At 38.5% G+C, this 25,712-nt stretch overlaps 1 protein-coding gene across 9 annotated transcripts in view; it reads right to left on the bottom strand.

Moving 5' to 3' along the window:
* ZNF536 (zinc finger protein 536) overlaps window positions 1-25,712 on the bottom strand; it is a 404,507-nt gene that overhangs the window by 323,833 nt on the left and 54,962 nt on the right. For 7 of the 9 annotated variants that reach the window (XR_012154496.1, XM_073307801.1, XM_073307812.1 and 4 more), the window contains 2 exons: window positions 24,624-24,687; window positions 23,658-23,739 (listed from right to left, as the gene is read on the bottom strand). Coding sequence is in view for 6 of the 9 variants with exons in the window: in XM_073307801.1 (XP_073163902.1) it covers window positions 23,658-23,739; window positions 24,624-24,641 (100 nt within the window). In the remaining 3 variants the exon portion in view is untranslated. The remainder of the gene's footprint in view (window positions 1-23,657; window positions 23,740-24,623; window positions 24,688-25,712) is intronic. The other 2 variants (XM_073307815.1, XM_073307805.1) reach the window with 1 other exon arrangement.

The following is a 25,712-nucleotide window of genomic DNA, read 5'->3' as shown; positions in this document are numbered from 1 at the left end:
GTGTCATCCACAAATGAAGGGACTGCCCACTGGCAAAGCTGCCATAAATATTAGCCTTCATAAGCTGAGCAGTGCATTTTGCAGTTTTTAAAAGAACAACTTGATATTGTACAGATAGCTGCATCCTTTAATACTGGCATGCTAAGTAATTGAAAACAGACTAAACGGGGATAGGAGAGCACACGTCAGTGTTAAAGCAGTGTAAAACTCCTCAGTAAACAGAAGCCAAGTTGTGCTGATTTTAGAGTAAGGAAAAAAAGATTTGCTGAAAGCTTCAAGACGTTGGGGAAAAAATGCTCCACTATGCCAAATGTATTGAAATATAGAACACAATAACAAAACTATTGGGTTCTGTACTAGTCAAATTCTGAAACACTGGCAAATATAATCAGGGCCTTACTGCAGTGGAATATTAAAAAAAAATAAACAAGATTCTGAAGATCCCTAAAAAATGACTGCTTCTAAAGAGTATAAAGGAACAAGCCACGACAAATTATTCTGATTCACAAGAGAAAAAAATGGAAGAACAATACTTTCTAAATACCCTAACGAAAAAAAAAAAAAAAGGAAAAGACTGCTACAATCTTATTATGCTTTGGGGGTAGAACTGGTCAAAACACATCTGGTGGGAAATTCTAAGTGCTTGTCTACATTACCCGCTGGATCGACAGGCAGCGATCGATCCAGTGGGGGGTCAATTTATCGTGTCTAGTCTAGACGTGATAAATCGACCACCAAGCGCTCTCCTCTCAACTCCGGTATTCACCAGGTCAAGAAGCGCATGTGGAGTTGACAGGAGAGCGTCAGCTGTCTATTTACCGCACTGAAGACACTGCGGTGAGTAGATCTAAGTACATCAACTTCAGCTACGTGATTCACATAGATGAAGTTGTGTAAGTCAGATAGATCCCTCCCTCCCTACACAGTGTAGAGCAGGCCTCAGATTTCAAAATCTGGCTTAATAACAAATTGGGTCAAAAAGCTGACATCACAAAACTTTTTGCAAATTCAAACATTTCAAAATATTTTGTTTCAATACAGTTGAAATGTTTTAGTTTGATAAGGTTAAAGTTTTGTTTCAGGTTTATCATTTTGATTATGTTGTATCATAATCTAAAACTTGAAGCACTTAAACATGTATAATATAAATATAATTCAAATGAAACCTTCTTGAAACGTTTAGATAATTGCCCATTAAAAATGTCAACAAAATTGGTATGTTCCCAAGAAATATTTCAGTTTCATCAAATCTGCATTTGCCAATGGAAAACTGGTCCACTGGAAATTTTCAACCAACTCCATTTAGGGGAAAATACCACCTCCACAGACACCAATGGGAATCTTGCAATGATTCTCAAGAATAAGAATAGGAAAAGTTAGGCTCCTAATTTCTGATTTAGGTTCCTAAATAAATGGGCTAATTTTTAAAAGTGAAGAGCACCCAGCAGCCCTCAATGATTTCGGTCTACCAAAGCATGTGAGTTTTATCCTTGAAGCCAACAGGACTATTCAAATGCTTAATGTTACATACCTGCTTAAGTGCTTTACTGGACTAGGGCCGAAGAGCCAAATTCTGATCCCCTTATTCATACTTAATAACACTTTATCCTAAAAGTCCCATCGATATCAGTGGTACTACTCATGCAGTAGGTACTGTTCTACACGTGTTAGCATACCAGATTCTGGCCCTACTGTTGCATAAATACCATAATTTACATTGTTTGTTGTAAGTTTATGACTAGAGATGGTCAGAAAATGGATGGTTTTTCCTCACACAAAATTTCAATGAAAATGAAAGGAAAATTCTGGGTTTTGTTGAAAACCAACGAGTTTTTGGCTTTTGACAAAAACGCAAAATTTCCCATTGAAAACTTCCAAAGAAACTTACTGGAAAAAGTCATTTAGTCAAAAAACAAACCTATTTTTCTGCCCAAAACCAGTTTTAATGGAAAATTTTCAACCAGCTCTATTTGCAAAACCACTTTTTCCTATGGTTTCCTCTTTTGTATTTCTGTATTTTTGTATTTCTCTTTACTACAAAATACTACTCAAAACTGGTACTTCCACAAGTAAGGTCAGCACCCTATTTGAAACACCACTCTTTTGTATTTCTGTGGGGTTTTTTTCAAAATCCTTTATTACCAATACTGAACGTATAAAAACAAGAGACATTGCTGATTGTCTTTCTTAAAGTACATAAATTTTAACTTGTGTAATGGATGATGGAAAAAATCCATTAAATAAATGAAACAATCTTAAAGGTTATTTCATTTTTATATTTTCCAGAATATTTCATTTATTGATATAAAAATAAAAGCAATTTTTTCTTTATAAAAAAGAGACTTGGTTAAAGTTTTAGTTAGGGTCAACTTTGTATAGTAATATTTAAACAAAGCCCCAGGACTGGAAGTACAATACTTGTCAAAATAAAAATATGTGAATACAGTTTTTTACTGTATTTCAAATTTACAGTCCTTTAGATTTGCTATTTCAGTTATTATTAGTAAAAAAAAATTAGTACAAACCAAAAAAAATTCTATTCCCACTTTCACATTTCTTTAGATCTTAACCTGACATTAATGAGCAAATACACACTAGGATGATGATCGTCCTGTAGGGTAAAATGGCTCATATACTATGTTGATAAGTTAAGATGAAAGAAATCCAGAACAAAGACACTACAGTGGAGATATGTTTAGATTCCAAAATATTTGTATCAGTCAACAAAGGCAGAAACACCCAAAACAAAAACAAAAAAAAACCCTGACAAGCAGAAACATCCACTTCTTTGACTTGACTGTATAATAAATACACTGTATAAATTAACACATTATTCTATTACTATTCCTAGCTGTCACTTACAATACATAGCTACATTAACATTATATACATATTTGCCATCTGGCCTTTGATGCATGCTTGTAGTTTCCATTGAATATCAATAGCATCCCTGAGTATGCATGTGAAGGTAGGATTTAACCTATCGGAGACACAATGAACAAGTCAAAGGAAGGCACCACTAAGACTGAAATCCTGGCCCCACTGATGTGAGATTGTATTTGATAAACCTCTGCTTAAAGTCAGTGACACACTGCCTCCCAAGCCTTGGAATGAGGCATCATGAATTGCACCGGGCAAACCATTCAAGCAAAAACCAGAACACACCCAAGGGGGTTAAGGAAAACTTTGTTCCGAGAAGTTGACATTGGTCACCTAAAAGGCATTTCCAGTATGTGGAATATAATAGTCACAACCCACATATAACTATGATCTCTTAAGCTGTGAGAGAAATATAGATATATGTATCATCACCTACACCCTATTAGGGGAATTTCTTTAGGGTAGTAAATATGTGTAAATGCTTTTCTTTACATTTTCTTTTCCTCTAGGTGAAGTGGCTTTGTGCACCATGGTGCTGACCTGTGTCCTTAGGATCAACTGCCTATAATATAATCATGATGCCCATAACCCATCATAGCCTGGCACCGTGGGCTAGTGTTGGGATCTGATTGATCTGTCACTAGACACAATACAATTCTAACACAAGGGCATGCATATACAAAAGAGAGACCATGTGCATCAAGAGTAGATTATAAGCGATAAGGATGGATTGGTAGCAGGATACCAACTTACTTACAAGTATGGCAGGTACACTGGTCTACCATCTTGACTGACTACAATAAATACCACTCGAAACTGGTACTTCCACAACTACGGTCAGCACACTCACCAATCAGCATTGCCCAAGAGGTGATAGAAATCGTGCTTTTAGAACTGGTATTTGTTGTAATGATGTCATTCAAACTGGTGCCAAACACCAAGAGAGGCACAAAGTCAAATACCCAACCTATGTTTAGAGACTGATGGCACAGCTAGCAGTGATGAAAGGTGCACTGGGTGAGTGCTGCAGCAGGCCAGGACAGGGGGGCTGAAGAGAGATATTAGAAAGAATTCTTTCTGAAAAAAATTGATTATTTAAAACATTTATTTCAAATTAGTTAAAGGAATGTAGTGCTTTTCAAAAGAACCAGATTAACAGCACTACGTTAACGCACAGAACAGATCAGGTGTTGGGCAAACTTTTTGGCCCGAGGGCCACATCTGGAAATTGTATGGCGGGCCATGAATACTCATGAAATTGGGGGTTGGAGTATAGCAGAGAGTGAGGATGAGGGCTCTGGCTTGGGGTGTGGGCTCTGGGGTGGGGCCAGAAATTAAGAGTTCAAGGTGTGGGAGGGGCTCCAGGCTCAGACCAAGGGGTTTAGAGGTCGGGAGGGGGATCAGGGCTGGGGCAGGGGGTTGGGGCACGGGAGGGACTCAGGGATACAGGCTCCGGGCGGCACTTACCTCAAGCAGCTCCCAGAAGCAGCAGCATGTCCCCCTTCTGGCACCTACCTGGAGGTGCAGCCAGACAGCTCTGCATGCTGCCCCGTCCGCAGGCGCAGCCCCAGTAGTTCCCATTGGCCACGGTTCCCGGCCAATGGGAGCTGCGGGGGTCATGCTTGGGGTGGGGGCAGCATGCAGAGCTCCCTGGCTGCCCCTACATGTAGAAGCCGGAGGGGGGACATGCTGCTGCTTCTGGGAGCCATGTGGAGCCTCGGCACGCGTGGAGCGGGGCAAACCCCTGGCCTCGCTCCCTGGCTAGAGTGCCGGAGTAGGGCAAGGCCCTGATCCCGCTCCCCGGCAGGAGCTTGAGGGTCTGATTAAAATGTCTGATGGGCTGAATGTGGCCCCCGGGCCATAGTTTGCCCATCCCTGGTATAGATCAGTATGGGAAAGAGAATAGCACACTTCTCCATGCTCTCTTGACAGTGATCTATCACCTCTAGGGTAAGAGGCTTATTCAGTATTGAAGACCAGGGAGTCCTTGGCCTCTCAGTTGAGACTATGACCATGTATGCTATCTGGTATCAAAGGTGGTGTTTTAAGTGATGTGGATGCTGGATTTAGGCAACACATTTCTTATTTCACATTGGTCAAACAGCTGCCATATAGCAATGCCTTTTGGTCACACCTGAATTAGTTTAACTATGAAATGGGTCACATTCCATTACCAATCTTCAGAATCATCCAGAACCACCTTTTTTTACTGAAGTTTTCCTAAACTCCATTTTTTCCCACTAGGTGATGCCTTCAGTATATGCCAAAATAAACTACCAAAGCCAGATTTCGTCTGAATGACCAAGGGAAGTCCATAGGCTTTCAGAGTGGGTTTGGCTATGCAGGTTCATGAAGTTATCCCTATCCCTTCATGAAAGTATGAAATGTGAAAGTATGGATGGTCCAAAAAAATTCAGTGGAAAATAGAGTTTGCAATTAAATAAATTTTTATGGAAAGTGTCTGCTTTCTTATAAAATTTTCAATTTCATAACTGAAAAAACAAAGACCCAAAATTATTTGGTTTTCAAAAGTCTTTGGCCTTCCAGTTTTCAGTTTTTCAATGAGAAGTCAACATTTTCTGTGGAAAATAAAAATAAATTTCCAACCTGCTGTATCTGAAAAAGAGGGTGGAAGGATATTCCAAAATACAGAAGGCACCAGCAAAGAAAGAGTGATGCTCCATCTTTATAGAATAAATAATGGTCTAGTTGGAACAACTTGGACCAAGTGTTACTTGACTGGATATTTCTTCACTTACAGAATAAATATATATCATTCACATTCATTAGGTTTCTCTAATTTTAAATCTATGTTACAACTACATACTAGAGCTGCCTCAAAACCCTGTTGTAGCTCAGGTGAAATATGTAGAAACTCGCTGAGGAAAAGAGCAAAAAACTTGGGATGATTCCTCTTATAATTATGACTAAAGAAGTGATTTACTTAAGAGTGAATGATAATGACATACCATCAATCCTGTTGTTTCTCTTCTGAGCCTCAGATAATCTCAGTTTGCTAAATTAAAATATCTGACAATATAATTTTGTAGCCATTGAAGCTGTTGTTGTGCCACAGAGTTTGGCACAGATTCTTGGGTATGTGCATTTAAAACCCCTAAATACATACACTTATAACTTTGAAATTTGCTCACTGCAAAAATTCATGTCACTAAGTCTCAATGGCGTCAATGTTTTCAGAAAAGAAAGAGTGTGAGCATAAGCTCTAGTGAGTTCATTTAAAAATTCAAGTGAACCTTCATTCTTTTTTTTTTTTTTTCGCACTTTAGGCCAAACCCATCTCTCTAACCTCTGGGCACATAGTACAAGAATTCACATTTATATTCACTCAGCTTTCACAGCTTACGCCTGTTTTCAGAAGATGTGTGCCTTTCCCCATTCTGAGCCAGGGTTTGTTTCAAATTCTGCACAGTATATAATCGTATTTGTGTAAAACTGGACACCCAGAAACAGAAACACCCAAAATCTGAGACCCCTTTTGAATATCTCTGCCTATTCTTTTTCAGGCAACCAGAACTGCTCCTGTATAAAACTTGTATCTCATCAGAGCTCATTCTAGATAAGTGAATCATGTCACAAAAACCAAGAGCTAAAAAAATTGAACAGTTTGAAACTTTAAGGCCTTTTAAGCTTTGTCCTGTCTCTAATTCATGTATTGTATTTTCACCAGTGATATGTGAAAAAAGGTACAGACTTCTCTGTGCCCATCCTCTTTAGGAATAAAATATAATTATTATTTACATACAGTTATGTAAAAATATTTTGTAGCAAATGAGAAATATAAACCTTTCAGGGGTGGGGGTCTGCCCCTGTTCTCTCTAGTGAAGAGAGAGAATTGTATTCTGAGGGGCTATAGGCAGTTACCAAGCCTGCACCAGGTCTAGGAGGTGGAGTCTACTCTGCTCAAGAACCCAGGTGATGACATCTGGGAGGTACTGCTCATGCGCAGTGCATCTTTGACTCCACAAACGAAGGCAGGGATCTCAGCTGACAGCTCTGAAATGGAGATGTCAGCAGTGAGAGACAGTGGACATTCCCCCAGTTAAACTAGAGTAGGAGCAAATGAAGGAACTAAAGAGGTCCAGTGGATATGGCCGTAGAACTGTGACTAATGAGAGTTGAGTTCCACTCCAGCTCTGTGAACTTGGACACGTGCTGATTGATCTTCACATGTCTGTGTCTCTTTCCCCTCCAACCTTTTGTCTGTCTTGTCTATTTAGATAATAAGCTCTTCGGGGCAAGTACTGTCTCTCACTACATATATAGCACTTAGCTCAAATCTTGGTTGGAGTGCTGGGCACTGCTGTAATACAAGCAAAAACGAAAAGCCTCCAGAAGTTACCAAGTGTGTTGCATACAGACCTGGCCCAATCCCTCTCTCTCTCTCGCTCTTTTTGCACGGGAAGGTTGGAGGAGAGAGAGGAAAAGAGGAGCAGAATGTGTAGAGAAGTGCACAGCTGGGCTGAGACATGCATGTACACGTAACTCCAATGACTGCGAGCAGAATTTGATAATTTTCATCCGCAGTCTCTTTACCTTGTTGCCACGTCGCTGCGCACTGAGTATTATCCCACTATATCCCAGTATTTCACATGTCTCTGTTTATTAAACACACATTTTTAAGGCTATCTGGCAATATGAATTTTTGCTGTCATCCCTAATATTAATAGCTATTGTTTAACATGTTTTTATTATAAATATTACTTTTTGTAGAACTAGTGATCCTATATATCTATACTATATATGTATATTTAAACATTGGCAAAAATGAGATTAGTTACATTTGTACAGTACCTTGCACAACAGGGCTGGGGCTCCAAAGTGACACTGGCATAGAAATATGTAAAATAATAATACATTATATATAAAAATATACCACCATAAATTCTTTGTCTCATGTTCATTTTGCCCACTCCTTCGAAGTTTAACAGCGCTTTAGAAAAAACAATGTCAACTAGCTTAAGAGAGACAAAAATCCTGATCAGTGACAAAGGGTTTTATAATAATGATGTATAAGAAAAAAGGAATTGTTCAGGGTGGTTCAATGGGCTATCACTAAGAGTAATAAGACAAATCGGGGACTTAAAGGATTTCAAGAGAATGTTCCTGAAAATGTTTTCTGTAGACTATGGAAGTTAAGTAGTTGGAACCTCAAACCTTGGGACATTTAAACCTAGACTGGAAAAAGCACAAGCAAATATCTTCTAGGGAACAATTCCATCAACAAGATGGAATAAATGCATAATAGGTCTTTTGCTGCTCTGATTTTTATTATTCTAATCCATCACCCTTATTTTATACAGACCTCAAAAATTATGTTTGTGAGAAAATTATGACTTTGTGTTTATTTTTTATATATCTACACACACGTGTATATGTATATATATACACACATATGTATACATACACATATAGGATTTGATTTTAAAAGCACAAAGTACAAAAAACAATTTTGCATCTAATTTGCACATCCTATAGCTGCAATTGCATGTGTAAATAAAGTAACAAGATAGTTAAAGCTAAGTATTGTTATTTGCAAGCACAATTTGCATGCACAATTGTGATAATTCGCCTCACAAACTATGCAGGTAATTGTACACATATTTTGTGTAATGCATTTAAAAATTAGGCCAAAAATGTAACAGTATCTGTTTGGACATATGTCCTGCTTCAGCCAATGAAACTCACCCAATCTATGAGCTGTGCCTGAAGGTTTAATAAAACAGAAAATATATGGGTTGGATCGTGGGTAGAAGTCAAAGCCAGATGAGGGGACTATGGAAGTGTCCCAGAAGGAATTCTATCTAATCCAGCTCTAATTTCACCATAGGGTCTTGGGGAGTAACAGCTATGTCACCCTGGGTGAGACTACAAGACTGCACTGATCTCAGATCTGTTGACTGGTGCACAGGGAAGAATAGAGCCATGGCACTATCATCCTCCTTCCTCTCCGTCCCATCCCTTTTGGAAAGGCTAGCATTCCTCATGGCACTTTTTAGAACCCACAGTGAGAAGAACCAGAGATTTCAGAAAGTCCATGAGGGATTTTGCTTCCGCCCATCTGTTGAAGGTGGATGGCACTTAGATATGATGCTAATGGGCAGCAATGCCAAACCTTTTAAAATAGAGAGATAGAGACTCAGCTGTGGGCTGCATCAGTGCTCTAACGTCACAATGTGTCTGGCTTCGCTACAGGTATGCAAGATGGACTGAAAGAGGGAGGATAAAGGCTTCAGTCTGGCTCTCTATGTATGGAATTGTCAGATAAATGGGATTTTCAGAAGGGAGATTCTCTTATCAACTAAGAAAGTGGCCAACAAAGCACAATGTTGTGTGTACTTCAACAGAGACAGAGAACAATAAAAGGGGATGGGGGAGTGAGGAAGGTATTTTCACTTTAAGTTTTTATCCTACAATAGGAATAATGATCCAGGACTTTTCACAGATAGTTTGGCCTGGGGTTATCATAGCATTATGAAACAGTGCCTCACATTGATTTCTATAGAAAATTCCCATTTACTTGAATGGGTGCTGCAGATGTAGAATGATAGCAGCATATAGCTCTTAGCCATTAATGCCCAGAGCGTTCATAATTATTATTATACATTAGTGAGGATACAGTATATTTATTATACAGACTACAGCAGGCCTCTTTTGCGAGCTGCCCTGGGCCTGTTCTCTGAGCCACATCAAGCAGGAAGTTTAAATGAAACGGCTCCCCAGTTTCTTAAATGGTTTAATAAAACATATACTGACTGCAATATTCAGTTTATAGTAGCAAACTATTGCCCCTTGGTTTGAAAAATGACCTCTAGTTGGCAATTTTACTCTCAGCTTCAAAGATTATAGTCCACTGTTGGTCATTTTCTCAATCCACAGGGCAATACTTTTCCATAACAAGCTCAAACGGCAATCAGTATTTGTAGACTGCTACACAAGTTGAGGATAATATGCCTCAACACATTCTGTTATATGACTAAACAAAAGAAGAAATAACCTGGTGACACAGACACATGGAGAAAAGGAATGCTAGTCTCCTGATGCTGAGGCAGCAGAAAAGTAAATTTCTTTGTATTTTGCAGATTTATATTGCATTTAATGCCTTTAATACAAAATAAAGGTCTCTAATTTGATTCTCTTTTTACTAATGACATTTGTCTTTGTATTGTCGTAGGTGTATTCTTATTTTAATGTATTATAGCAAACACTGGATCCTGTTAGTGGCTATCAAATTTACAAACTTTAATGAGTGATACCCTAAATTATAAAATCATATCATCATAATACATTCAGAACCCAATTTTCAAACAGATGCCTCAAATATCCAATTGCCTGTGGGCATATAAAATATATCACTTTTATGGGCCTGATATTGGGAGACTCCTATAAACTTCAAAAGGCCCTAAATGGTTTTTTCAGCATCTAAATGTGGGATTTGAATATCATGTTAAGGTGCTTACATTTAAAAAAGGGGTTTCCCCACTTACAGATATTTTGTGGGGAGACTTGTCTTGTGGATAAGTCATAGGAGCAGGAGGCAGGACATCTGGGTTCTGTTCCCAGTTCTGCCCAAACTTCCCACATAACCTTTTCTGAAAAATGGGAATCATAATATCTACCTAGCTAAGAGGAGTGTTGTGTGGCTTAATTAATAAATGAAAGATCTTGCAGATCCTCCACAGTAAATGCAAAATATTATTATTACAAGGATGACACCCACTCCTGTATGCATAAAGCCTGAGAGCTCTGGTTTTATGCAGATAGAGTGCACGGGATTTTTGAATGTGTTATTTACCCATATACAGAGCCAAAGTGGAACAAATTGCACAGGGTCCTGGAGCCAATGATTTCATTGAAAGTGAATCTGCAGCCCTGCCACCCTACCATTGATGTGGGGGTCCAGCACCAAGCCCTCTGTTCCATATAAATGTGGCACAGAGCTGTTGCATGGCTCCCTGGCTAAATAACACAGTGGTATCGATCAGCCCACCCAATGTGAATAAGCTGTTCCAGACATGTCTCACCTGCCCCCAGTGTTGCATTTTGGGGTGCCAGAATGGCAACCTTTTCTGTGACATGTAGGGGATCTCCAGGCATTCCTACATTGCTGCTCAACCACTGATTCCCATGCGGCCCTTACTTAGGGCTTAAGCAGCAGGGAGGGCCTTTTGCTAACCCCCACACCGGGATGAATTGTATCCATAAGTGCTGACATATTTGGGCTAAAGAAATTGTTCATATCTGACTGCCAGAAGATGATGGCCCTCTATTTTAAAACTCTGTGGTGAATTTACATGCTTAATTCATTAATACTATTTGGTGAATTCGATTATACATTTTTTATGATTTTAGGGAAAAAAAGCTTTTTAGTATAAAAAAGCAGCAATTTCCTTTTTTAAAACATTTTTCATTTTTAAAGTATAAAAATGGCACATATGTACCATAGCATAATGGATTAATTAAGGAATATTATGTTTATCCTACATCCCAACCGAGTTGTACATCTTCATAACTCACTCATAAAAAATAATGTATTATCCCATTCTCAATAATGATATAACTTCTATTTTTACCATACCTCTTCAGAATAAATTGTTCTAAATTGGATTATCCTGAGATACAGTAAGGAATGTACAAAAAATTACATTGTTATTTTAAGAATATACATTGCTATGTATGAAAATCATAATCTTCTCACTGTGCTTTTGAACTGTCACGTTATTCCCACTGTTATGAATCAGGCTGCTACTGCCACACCTAAAATCAAATGCAATGCACATTACATCCCTTTGCATATACAATGTATTTGTTGCCTTAATCACAAAACCACCCGACAGTATTTTTATGACTATTTCTTTGTTATTGACAAATCACGTATGTAGGTAACACACAAATCTGCATGCAAAGGCTCATAAAAGCCTCAAATTTCTAAATCAACAGATGAAAAATCCCAAAATAATAATGTACAGATGTTCCTTATTTAAATGAGCTGTTGGCATTTAATGCTGCCAATCAAACGTGATAAAATTCGTGAACTTCCAGGTATTCAGCATTTACAGTGGATAATTGTTTTAATCAAATGATCATTCCAGATGACTGAAAAAAATTATTGTTCAATAAATATAAAATGGTATAATGCTGATGCTATCTTTGGGTTACTTTAAAAGAGGTCAATTGAATGGTATTGTTCATTACCAAATCCTTTTCCTATTACATCTAAGATTGGTTGTTTTTGCTGTCCTTAAAACTGAAATACTTCACTAAAAGTACATTATCTGTACAGTAACCCTCTTCTCAAATATAAGATGGACTATCAGAGTTTCTAATCCTGCCCAGATAATCATTCCAATCCATAGTATACTTTACTGTAAAGACAGAATAATACAATATGTTTGATAAATCATGTATGTACTGTGTACAAGGAAAAAGGTTTCTCTCTTGCCCTACAAGATGCCCCTGTATTAAAAAAAAGCCACAATAAATGTTGCCATTGTAGAATCATGAGAAGTTTTATAACAGAGACATCTAAGCTTAAAAGAAGGAAGGTGGTCTATAGGACAAACAAGTTTCTGATGAGAAGTGATTAAGCCAAAGTACTATTCCACTGATTATCAGTTTTCATCCGGGCATCAAATCCTTGAGTCTTCTATTGGTTAAATAAAGCTGATCTTTATTTTTTTTCAAAGCAAAAGAAAATGAAATCCTCCCCAGCTCTTTTACTTGATTTGGAGCCATCTAGCTATGCACGCTGGGTGTGTAACCAGCCTCTAACTACTGTGGGTTGAAAGGAAATTTTCCTTAGGCACAGATTATCCCATGACTGCTTACTCTAGGGTTTTGTGTACCTTCCTCTGAATCATCTTCTCCTGACCGCTTTCGATGACTAGATACTGTACTAGATGGCCCACTGGTATGATCCAAAATGGCAATCCTACGTTTGATGTGATCCACAGCCCACTAAAGCCAATGGCTTCCATTGACTTCAATGATCTTTGGTTCTGGCCAATTGTTAGCCTAACTACAAGAATTTATTGCAGTTACCGTTGTCCGTCCTCCCTCCCCTCTCACACCTATTGCTTGTCACACTCACTTGCTGCATCTTGTCTTAAATGAAGACCCAATCCAGCCCACTGAACCCAGTTCACAGACCTGTGCATCCAAGCTCCAGGGAATTCCAGGGGCTCTCTGACTGGAGGATCAGGACCTTAGAATAGTAAGCTCCTCAGGGCAGGGTCCATGTCATGCTATTTGTACAGTGCTAACCACCATTTTTTAATGATCTTAAAGTCTTTTTTAAATTGGCATTACAGAACAGCGTAACTGCATAATTAGAAATAAATTAATTAACAAAAAACGAATTTATTACCTGATGATTATTTCACTGTGACTCAGTTACACCCGTGCGGAATGATGAGTAAGTAAGTCAAGCAGGCAGGCTGCAGCCTATCATGAACCATCATTTTAATCCCCCTATGTCCTAATGTACTTCTCTTTCCGTGTGTAGCAGGGTGGTCACTACCCCTCATGGCCAGGGGTCCTTTTGTAGGCACCTTGCCCTCTTGCTGGCCCCTTAAGCACTCCACACAGTCACTGTTGTGACGCACAGCACCCTTACCCGGGCTGATTTAATATCAAATAAAGTTCACGCAGTCCTCAGAGTCCTTAATCACAAAATAGTCCAAACACTCCTCTATGAGTCCCCAACATAAAGTCCATAATCATAATTCACCAGTTCATACTGAGCTCTGGTTCTTCTGCCACACCCTGAGCTCTTCCTCGGTCAGTCTGCTCCACCCAAAGCCATTGGTCCCAGTCCTTTCTGGCTGGAACTTAGCCCTCCAGCCCTGGCTTTCTTCTCCTTCAGAGTCTCTCCTGTTCTGAAAGAACATGTGGTCTCCATACCACCCTCCTCCAGAGAACTCATCCCAATTAGATGAAAGAGAGGGGAGCCCTGCCCCACCCTATGGTCCAGGGCTCCTCTTCGCAGGCCCTTAAAAGGAACAAACCCTGTGGGGGATTCCCTCCCATACAACTCCTAATTATCCAGGCCCACTTCTTCCCTTCTGCTACCAGGTCATTTTCTGGGCCTTTATTCATTCCAACACCTGAAATGGGGTCTTCTGGAAACCATTATTCTTAAAGGGCTAGAACACCATTTACTTACTGGAAATCTCTAAGAACCAGCAAAACAGACGTATGGAGGACAATGTTTCTTCTACTACATGCACTGTATTATGCCCCAAAATGCCCATCTAAAGCTGCATGGGACATGGGGGCGACTAAGTCACAGAGATATGCCTTGGTTATCAGCAAGAAAAAAAGTAACACCCTCTCAGCAGTGAGATGAAGCAAAAATAAAAGAAAGAGCCAATATAAGTGTTCTTGCAAGGTATATCAACATAATTCTCTAAACCGGAAAAGCAAAGGTCAGTGACTACATTAAGGGTCAAGAGTCAGACCCACAGTCATTAATTCATATAACCAAGTGAATATTAAGAAAAGCTTCTCAAGTCCTCCATAGATACAAACCTTTGTCCCCTTTTTCAGGCAAAGAGGTGGCCACTGAACTAGAAAAAATACCCCTAATCTTTACTGCAGCCTAGAGGCTTTGCATCTGATATAACTTTGAGAGTAAAGATTACCTCAACCACAAATACTGAGCTCTTTAGAGAGCTCCTTGAAAAGAGAAAAACAGACAAATTAACCTCCAGGAGAAACACTTTCCCTCTCTCTGAAGAAGCAGCCAGTATCATCATGATTTCAAGTTCTTACTTAGATAGAGTCTGGTATCAGAAAGAAAAAGGACCAAGGCCAAATCTCCAAACTGTGGTAACTATGAATCTAACCAAAAGGAACTGTTAGGTACCTTTGAGATTGATTGAAGAGGAGAAGCTGCTCTGATTGAAAGAAGAGAGGAAAAAAGGAGGATCTCCATCCTAGACTGTTGTTACTTTACAACCCAAGATCCATCATTAATTTAGTTCACTTGTTTACTTCGGGAGGAAATGCACTGAGCAAACTAGAGACACTCAAACTGTTCCTGCTGAAAGGGACTGTTGCATAAGTGGGAAAAGAGGAAAAGTTTGAGAAAAAAATATCTTCTAAACTGAAAATAAGGAATTTGAGGCCAAATCCTCAGCTGTTGTAAAATTGTGTCGGTCCATTGAATTTAATGGACTATACCAATTTACATCAACTGGCCATTGCAGCAAACAATTCAGTGAAATTCAGCTGAGACTGGGAGAAAGAAGGCATCAAATGGAGCCTTTCCAGAGACTGCTTATGAGCTGTTCCTTTAGTGGTGGTAGATGAGGGTATGGGAAACCTCTCTTGGGTAGTGAAAAACCAGAAAAAGAAAACAGGACTTGTTTGTGTTTTTAAGGCATCTATCACAGGTAGTCTCTCTTACTGCTGAACTCCTGATGGCCAATCACATTCAAAGGCACAAGAGAGGACAGAAATGACAGCATACACACCTTGAAGCTGCCAGAGTCAACACAGTACAATTGTACACATGTTACACTGATGGCTTCTCTTGCTCATCTGCCCACTTTCCAAAGCCTCACTGTATTAGCCTATATTGCTAAAGAGGAACTCCTTGACTTGCTGTGTGAATTCATATAAGCTGCTGCACACCAAAGAGAAGCCACAAAAATAACAGAGATAACGTTTGCCATCTCTTCAACTCAGAGTAAGGCAAAGGGGCTGAACATTTACAGTGGAAAGGTAACAGACCATAGGACCCAAATATCTGGCCCTGTAACTGGCTCCCACCAGCCTGATTGATATAAGGGAGGGCACTGATCAGCCTCCTTTGGTGGCAACTAAGTCACAAAAATATTTTTATTTATTTATTACATTTAAGAAGCGCCACTTTTCTCTAGAGTCCACAGCTACAATTTGAAAATATTCCGAGGGCTGGACTCTGAAACAAGCTTCTCAGTTGCTTTTAGTAATAAGATAATTATCAGTAACTATATACGGAATTACAATTTTAAAAAAATATCAAATAAAAACAGCTTTCATTTTTCCCAGTGTGTAGAAAACATTCTCTGCCTACAACTCAAATTATCATTCTTTCCTTTGTGCAAAATGAATTGACCCAGAAAACTAAAAGGGTAACAACCCATATTTGCTGGGCTTATTCAGCAGCCAAAAGTTCATGAAAAACACTGTTGTGTATCACATAGCAACCACTTGATGCCTATTATCAAAATACAGTAGTTATTGAAAAAGTAAAATCTTGCACTCTCAAATATAAAGCAGGGCTGTAATATGTGTTTAGTTTTGTTGGGATATATTCAAGCCTTGCCATTTTCTTCCTTTCCACAGCTTTGGCATACTTGGTCAGCTATGTACTTTTCAGTTATGCACGGGCGGGGGCGGGGACTCCTGCAGTGTTTTGCAGAGAGGATACTGTTGATTGAGACCAGGGTTTGAGATCACTGTTAAGAGAGAAATTATATGTGCTCTATTTTTGCACAAGTATATTCAGTTTTTTTTAAAATGTCATATACAAGAGTTTGGGGAAGAGAGGAAAGGAAAGGGTGATGATTATTGATTCAGCACTACACCTGTGGATTGTTGGCTACCCCCAAAGAAAACCACCACCAAATCCCCAGCAAGTAGTCTATAGGTGGACAGATGTCAAATTCGCAGTTTTGAATTTGTTTTTCTTACCAGCTCTAGTTCTGAGTCAGGATTGTGCGGCAATCTCTTAGCAGAATTTCATATCAGAAAAACAGTAAACTTAGGCAGAATAGAGAGAATGCCGTTTCTCCTAATTCTGTATTGTTATTTTTGCCAAAAAAATAAGCTGTTATATGGGAAGAAATAGAAAGTGTATTGTGGAAACAGTACAATATTAGCAATCTGGGTTAAAAACTGGAGGAATGTTTTTATTCTAAAATATTTTTAAAGGAACAGCAAGTTGCAGTAGCTGCTAGGGGAACTTGAGCTGTAGGGCAGGCTCCAACCATCACAGGAGTCAACAGAAAGATGCATTGTCTTCAGCAAAAGTTAGCTCAGACCTCTACTTAAAATACAAGGCCAAGGCCAATATGGATCTCCTTTAGCAACAGGAGGGGGAGATGAAGGGGAAGATGAGGAGGGCATAAAACTACCCCAGCGGTAGGCATCACACGCTATCTTCAAGGAGGTAATTTTAAAATCTCTAGAGTATAGTATTTTTTAACAATAGTTGACTAGCTTAGCTTCACTCTGCTATTCTTAGGTAAGGCTGTACGCATGCAGGTGTGCAACATTTCCCTTTGTTCTATCATACAGTATTAAGCTTGTTCAGATTATCTGCTTATCTAAAAGAGTGGTTAAAATTAATATGAGTGGTGGATATATGAGATCACCAACAGCGTACAGTAAGTGGCTAAGAAAGCTAAAAAGGGGAAAAATCAGAATGCATGTTATTTCTGAGGTACCTTACCTTGAGCCTAGCTGATGCAGATAAGAGCATGTTTGCTGTTTCCATGATCTATCAAAAGAAAGTGAGTGCTAGGCAGTTAACCCCAACTTAATGTGTGAAGTAGCTAAGATGCAGGAAGATGTGAGGGTGCATTAGGTAGCTAAAAATGAAGAGGTGGTTTTGATGTGATTGAAGATGGGTATGGCTGAATGTTTCCAAGATAAGATGGGGAACAAGGACAGAGTGAAGAGGTAGCCTGCAATGCTGTATGTGCTTCTGCTCCTCTCTATGAAAGCCCTGGGGGAAAGAAAAGACCACTTTCCCCAATCTGCTTCGTTATAGCACCCAAAGGCTACGTACCTTCACCTATCCTCCCTTTTTACCTTCTTATGCACTGATATTGGAAAAAGTATACTATACTTGTACGCACACTTGAACAGAATATTTGCATTGTCAGATGATAGATGGGTATATGAAATACACAGGAATTTCCTATACACAGGAAATATGTGGGTTAGTCATTGGTAGATGATCTTACCATGACTGGATGAGGTAACTATGGTAAATATAAATGATTAATGAATAACCATTGTTTCAGTAGAACAGTCATGTCTAATTTACCAGCAAGATATTTGCATAATTGATAAAACAAAAAACAAACCATTAAATTTCGGTGAACAGTAAATTCATGAAAATGTTCCACTCTAACGAGAATTTGTGTACAGAGCAATAAAGCGGCATTTTCTGCCCAATTCCATCCCTTTCTGAAATTGTACACTTCTTTAGAGAGAGGGGTTCCAATGGTAATTCATGATCTACAAAAAAAGGTTCAGATTATCAGAAGAGCAATACCTACAATACTTTTATGCAAATTACTAGAAACAGATGAACCAAAGAATCAGTTGGAACAAGGGCTCAAAAGTCAAATCAAGCCTTACTTTGAGGCTTGAAAAAGTAAAAACAATTCATTTTACACTTCTAAAGCAAACCACTTTCACATTGTCATCTACAGATCTCAAAGCACTTCACAAACATCAATTAAATTGCAGGACACTTATGAGGCTGATAAGTGGTATTATCTCCATCTTATAGATGGGGGGAAATGTATGTTTCATGCTCAAAGTCACACAGTGATTTAGTGGCAGTTCTGGGAGTAAAACCCAAGAGCTAAAACTCCCAGTCTAAGTATTGACCTACTGGACTCCTGTGAGATAAACACTGATAAAATTAGATAAATATAGTCTTAGAAAGACAAAAGGTATTTTTTGTTTTTTCTTTCAAGGAGTAGGCCACAGTACGTTTCACATTTTGAGATCACCTCTTTTTGTTTAGCCTACCAAAATTTGCCTGTTGAAGAATCAGTATTTAGACTTAAAGCAGGATCTGGTTTATGCCTTAGGCTTTGGAACTGGGATCTGAGGTAAGTTAGGACTATGGATTTGGCTCCAGATTCATTATGCAAATATTTCACAATGATTTCAGTTACATCAGAATGTGATACAGAAAAAAAAAATTCTTCTCGACATGGATCTTACCTTGAACTACGATGGCAGGTCAAGCTTGTATCCAGGATTTGAATCCAAAACCTTAACTCCACTGAAATACAAAGGGGCTCAATTCAAGGTTTCACTCTTGGTCCATCTCTATTTCTGTGTAGACAACAGTTCTAAGTAAAGTGATAGGGCTAGATTGTGTGGTCCAGTCAAGCTGCACTCAGTGCAAGAACAGAGAATGGGCAAAAGTGGCTTTAGGTTACTTTTGCAGCCCTTGATCCTTAGCCAGTGCAGTGATAGGCTGGTCCCCTGGTGCAGATTAGAACAGCCTAAAGGCTGCTGTACACTGCACCAACTACCAATAGGATTGCTAGAGTGCAGAAAAGTCCTAGCTACCCACCCCTCGGTCTACCAGACATAATCCCCTATGCCATGAGGAGAGTGGCATAGGAGCCACTAATGTAGCTCTACATGATCCCAGGATTCCCCTGTTCAGGAAGAATAAGCCTTCACTGGCTGGAGCTGTTGAGGCTTCTTTTCAAAGGAAGACTGGCAGAAAGCTGCCTTAATGGTGCATTTGTCCCACAGACTGCCCCATGGACTTTTCATAGAGCCTCCTACTGGAACAAATGCTGGGATGTTTAATGGAAGGAACAAGAGTATTTTCAGAGAAACAACTGATGAAGATTTGAAAATGCTTTAGGTCATGGACTATCTAGTGCAAAATCTATCAAGACTATTGAGGGAAGTTCAAGGAGGACGGGGGAGAAATATTCTATTTAAAATTCAATTCTTTGTTGGAAAAAGAAAACTAAGACATACCCTAGAACTTGACACTATGACTATTACAACTTCAGGATTCATGAGTAATTAAGCAATGCACATGTAACCTGACTGTTCTAACCCAGTGAAAAAATGACAACTTTAAGGTAGCACCATTCAGTGGCCAAGCCACTACAATTTTGTTTGAGCTTCAAGTCGATTTCTGCTAGTCAACTAATTTTTGGCTGGCCTCTAAGGCAGGTTTCATTGTATATTAAACATTTACTTCATTATTTAAAATGGGGAAGCACTTTTTTCATCTTGTTTGAAACCCTTGAAATACAAAGATAAACAAAGGTGTCATGCTTTTTCTTTTTTCTGACTTGCTATTATATCACCAAGAATCAGTTTTATAGAGCAGATGAGAATGTCTTCTATTTAAATGATCAAGATACAAAATTGCATCCAATGTGGCAGAGAATAACATGATTACAAATACCGCAAGTAATATTATTATGTGACATATAACAATCACGGTCTAATTTTTTTTACTTAAAGTAAGTGTAAAGATTCACACAGTTTATATGTTTGTATTGAAAATATTTTTCCTCGTTTAAGATGATTGCACATTTCAAATCATATACAGCTGTACTTTTTAGCCTAAATCAAATAAGGAATCCATACAGAGCTGCACAAGTATTTGGGGTGTTTTTAGCCACTGTTGCTATTGACAAGATTAAAATATTTTTCTCATTCATTATTTATATTGATGTGATGAAACAATGTGAAAGCGTATGCATTTAACACCATGTCACAAAGCAGAGCTAAAATGTGGACGTACTGTTCCTCTGAGATTTAACTGAAATTGGTTAAGTATATGTCACCCTGTCTACAATAATGATATCTCTGGGTGATGAAGATTTAAGATGCTTTGTAAAGATGGCATGTTATCCAAACTCTTAAACCACACTGATTATGAGGGGTTTTAAATAGGTGTCTCGAGATTATCTCCTATATGAGAAAGAACATTATGACCTAGGAACCTTGTAGCCAGTGTACAGGGATCACGTGTTCAGAGGAAGTAACACCAGAAAATCATTTTGATTCGACACCCTGCATGGAGAAAATATTTAGCTCAAAACCAGCTGGGGGGCAGCCACAAGCTACCCAGAGTTTAGAGGCAGGTCCCAGTGTAACTTCAAGCCACTCCACCCAACAACCCAGCAACATTTGTTGCCATTTGACTTTGCCCTCTACTTAGACGGTTTCTTGGCCTGAGAGTGCACAGTCCCCATCTGAGAGGTGGAGGCGGGGATCATGCAACAGAACATAAGAACGGCCACACTGGGTCAGACCAAGGCTCCATCTAGCCCAGCATCCTATCTTCCGACAGTGGCCAATGCCAGGTGCCCTAGAGGGAACGAACAGAACAGGTAATCATCAAGTGATCCATCCCCTGTTGACCATTCCCAGCTTCTGCTGAACAGAAACACCTGATTTTGGAGTCAAAATGCATGGATGCATAATGGCTGAATCCAAAAACAGATACAGCATTGCATGATGCCAACTGCCAGCTCACAGGGAGTAATCTGCAGAGTAACTCTTTGCTCTCACTTGCTTTTTTGACAGATTCTTTGCCTCTTAGCAAAGTCATGGTAGCAAAATTGATATTGTTGAGTGGAAAGGCAGGCAGTTACATTGGAACCTGCCTCCCATAGTGTGTGGGGCAGTGCGAGGAGAGCTAGGTTAGTGGTTTGGGGTGAGAGTGAGGAGAAAGAAAAATAACATTTCAGACCAAATGCTTATTCTTACGAACTCTGATCTCACCTATTATAAAATCCAGGGAAATATCCAGAAGGTGGTGAATGTTTAAAATGCACCCTTTAACAAAGCAACACAATGTAACTGGTATCTTTCTTTACATGTCAAACAGTTTGCCTAACAAATCATAATAATGCAGAATGATATAAAATTCACCCATCAAGCCCAAACACATGCACAAAGATTACCATGGCAAAGAATTGTGAATTTCATTAAATATGTTAAAGGGGGAAAAAAATCAGCTTTGAAAAATAGTAATCCTGTCTTTCAACAAAAATATTATAGGAAGCTATGAATTTGGTAGATCTGAATAGGATGTTGGTACATGTTTTACTAAGGTAATATAATGGCACACTATTATTAGATCACATTAATCATTACTGTGCCAAAGGCACTGACAGCACCACTGAAAAGGATTGAAAGGGCTGGTAATGGATATAAATTACCCATTGTGTGATAAAAGGATTTTTACTAAGAAGGTAAGAATAAAACAGCAAATTTCTAATATAACTGTTGTGTAAAAACTAAAATAAAAGTAATCCACAGTCAGTAATATCCACAAAATCAGAAAGTAAGCACTTTGAAACAAGATAAAGTCACAATAAAAATTGTGTACAATGTAAAATTAATTTCTTGGTGCATAATATTGCTATCAATTTAAATGGTTTATGTGATGACCTCTCAGGAATATGGTGAAGAGAAAGATAGGTTTAGCTAATTAGAACTGAATATGAGTTTATGTAAATATATTTAACTTCCTCAGCAGTATCAGAGGTTACAATGAACCCCAAAATTACAAGATGTGTTATAGTATTTAATTTTCCCTTCTGTTCTCTGTAAGTTAAAAATTGCAACAAATAAATTGGTTAGTCTCTAAGGTGCCACAAGTACTCCTTTTCTTTTTGCGAATACAGACTAACACGGCTGTTACTCTGAAACCAACAAATAACTGAACTCTGAAATGGTTTTATTTAGATTCCAAATGACAAAGCTATTAGAAAACAAGGCAAGCCTTTGCTGAGCTATTTAGCTATTTGACTGGTACCGTTTTTGTCATCAAAGGTCTAATCCTAAGCCACTCTCACTCAGGCAAGAATCTTATGGACATCAATAGAAGTCAGTGTAAATCCAAAGTAGCTCCACTGAAGTCAGTGGAGTTACTCCAGATTTAAATCAGTGTAATTTTGTCTGAGTTACTCGTGTAGGACAAGACACATTCATCACATTTAAAAAACTGTGGACCAGATCCTCACACTGGTGTAGCTTTATTGGGTTTTTTTTTTCTTTTATAGATGCAGACACCAATCCTGGAAATACTTAAGTATGTGCTTAACTTTACTCAGATAAGTAGTTCCATTAACTTCAATGGGACAATTCATACACCTAACATTACTCACCTGCATGTGAGTGTACAAGGTCAAAAGCTTAGATGGGCCTGAATCTCCTCTCACCAGTTATAAATCAGTGTAACTCCACTGAAGTACATAGAGTTAGTGCTGATTTACACATGTAAAATTGAGAGGAGATTCAGGCACCATGATTTTAATGTGAAAGTAACATGATAGGAATTGGACTGGAAGCCATCAGAATTTTAGATTTAAGAATCAGTTAATAATTATAGATTTAGTTATAGGATACTTCCTAGAATAAGTTACAGGTTACAAAGCCAAGACTTTTCTTCCAAATTTAGATCCTGGGGCCCGATTCTGATTTCACACTGGTTTTTACCCCATTGTGAACCCAAAGGGTTAATAGCAGTTACTTTTGAATTGCACTGATACAGCTGACAGGAAAATCAGGTCTATAACCTATTATGGAAAAAAAACATTGATTTAAGTAGGTGTTGTTCGCATAGTAATACAGAACAAAAAAGCGCCCTTAATAATATGCACGAGAGATCTTCAATAGAACTTGTTCAAAAACAAAATAAGTGATAAAATGAATACAACAAACTCTAATCATGAGTTTCATGGATTTTTTTAAATCAACAATCTGCTGATAAAGTATTAAACGATGATTTATTTCTAATACAATTTTACATATCTGCTGTGTAAGATGAGCATTCGTGATTTTACAAAGCAGATTTTTACTTGAAAAATCTATTCATAATCAATCTACTATAGGCAGTTTTTCCCTGAAAGAATAAATGAAAATGTTTTGGTGGAGAGATAAGAAGACACACAAGTTTGCTAGAAAAACCAGACTGTAACCACGTTCATAAACAGAGAAAAAAGTTAGGCAATAATATAATGAATGATCCTTACCAGGTAACTCTTGAACCAACGAATCTTTCTCTTGGCTGAGAGAAATTCCTAGTGACGTGGGATAGGTACTGAAGGTCAGGAACTGTAAAAACAAGAGATGTGAGAAATTTAAAATATCAAAACCCTATGTTTAAACAAGTCTTTTAAACTAAAACTTTACAATGCCACCCCCAAGTAGTTCTAATGTAACAACGTATGGAGAATACTTAGGATGGGAGTATTAACAAGATTAACACTTTTTTTTTAAGGGCTCAATAATGCAAGCGTTTGGTGGTCATTTATTATTGGGAACTGAAAAGTGCTTTCAGCTCTGGATTGTTCTTACAGGGAAAACCTCTCTTCAAGACAATGCAGAGGAACAGAATAAAATCCTTCTGATCCTATCCCCTAGGCAGTGCAGCAAGAGAGGACAAAACAGGATAAAACAAAAGTTGCATAGCAGACATACTCGAGAAACCCAGTTATTCTCTTTGACATTGATACTCTAATCTCTCAAACCAAGTCAGAGAGAACAACTACTAATTGTATTTCTACTTTTTTAATTCCATTTTAAAACAGAAATAAGTCCTTTGTAGATGATCTCATCTAATAAACCCCACTTAAAAGAGATAAGAGCCAGAAGTAAAAGCCAAGATACAATACTTCCAAGGTATTTATTTGTCTGTAGCAAATTTAGGGACATTACATTAGTAACAAAGTAAAAACAAAAACAAAGGAAGCTCTTATAGCAAAATAAAGTTCACAATATTAAAGCTATAATCTACAGAAAGCTGAGAAGTCTACGTATGTTTATGCCCATGCATGCCTGACAGATGAAATTAAAGGTCATTCTCAAACAATACACTCTTCTATCTAAACGAACTTAAGTAGTTTATACATCAGGCTACAGGCTCTCAAAACCCAGTACAGTCATCACAGCGCTAGGGCCCCATCTTGCAAAGTCTTGTTACCAAGCACAGCTCTTACTTCTCTGAGGAGTCCCATTGTCTACGCCTGGTATTCAGTGTTTGCAGAATCATGTCCTTAAATTCTGAGAGAAAAAATTAATTTCTTTTACTTCATTTTACTACAGTTGGGCTAAATCTTTCAACAGTTAAATGAGAAAGGGTTGCAGTACTCTGCCCTTTGTTCCCTTGAAGGGTAAATAATAATTGTGCTTATTTATATTGAAGGTCCAGGATACAACAATTTTACACCTCATAAATTCTGATTTTATTTTCTTTAATAAAATAGCCTTGTAACCACACACTAAAGATTGGAGATCCAACTTTCTCACTGACTTACACCTTCTGCAGTAATTTAAACCCCATCTGTGGCCTGGACAAATAGCCTCTTGCCCCATTTATATACATTCCAAAATGCTGCTGCAAGGTCATTCCCAGCTCATCAATTTGGCCACATCACCAGCTCCCCTTCTCCACTGCATCAAACACAAACTATTTGTTTTCACTTTTAAGGCCCTTACAGGTCTAACCCTGCCCTACCTATCATCTCTTATAAAGTACTGAGCCATCAACCTGTGCCATTGTTCTGTAAATGATGCCAGTCTTGAGTGCCCATTTAAAAAGTTTTCCAGTAAGCACCTTTGTGGCTCTGCCATTCTGCCCCTCTTGAATTGGAGGAACTCCCCAAAAAAATCTGCAAAGCCACCTCATTGTTCTCCTTAAATCATGCCTTAAGGCTTTCTTCTGCCATGATGCCTATAAAGAAAATCAAAAGTAGCTAGACAGCTGATTTGAGGTGACCCCTGTTTTTTCATGTTTATTGGTATTATTTCATTGTTTCCTTGTGATCCCCGAGCTGTTTGTTTTATTCATCAGTTGTCTATAGTCTTATACTTAGATTGTGAGGTGGCAGGGACAGTCCCCTTGTTTATGCTTGTGCAGTGCCAAGCACAATGGGGCCCTGCTCTATAGGTGCGACTGCAATACAAATAAATAATAATGCACGGTGCATGCAAAGAAGGTGCAAACCATTCTCATTCTGATGTCTCATTTTTTGCAAGCATAAATGGCTATACCTGGTGCAAAGCAGTGGAAAACCAGGCCCATAGTC

Source organism: Lepidochelys kempii, chromosome 12 (genome assembly GCF_965140265.1).
Source record: "Lepidochelys kempii isolate rLepKem1 chromosome 12, rLepKem1.hap2, whole genome shotgun sequence".
NCBI classification, from domain to species: domain Eukaryota; kingdom Metazoa; phylum Chordata; order Testudines; family Cheloniidae; genus Lepidochelys; species Lepidochelys kempii.
This window is presented reverse-complemented; position numbering and strand designations above follow the sequence as displayed.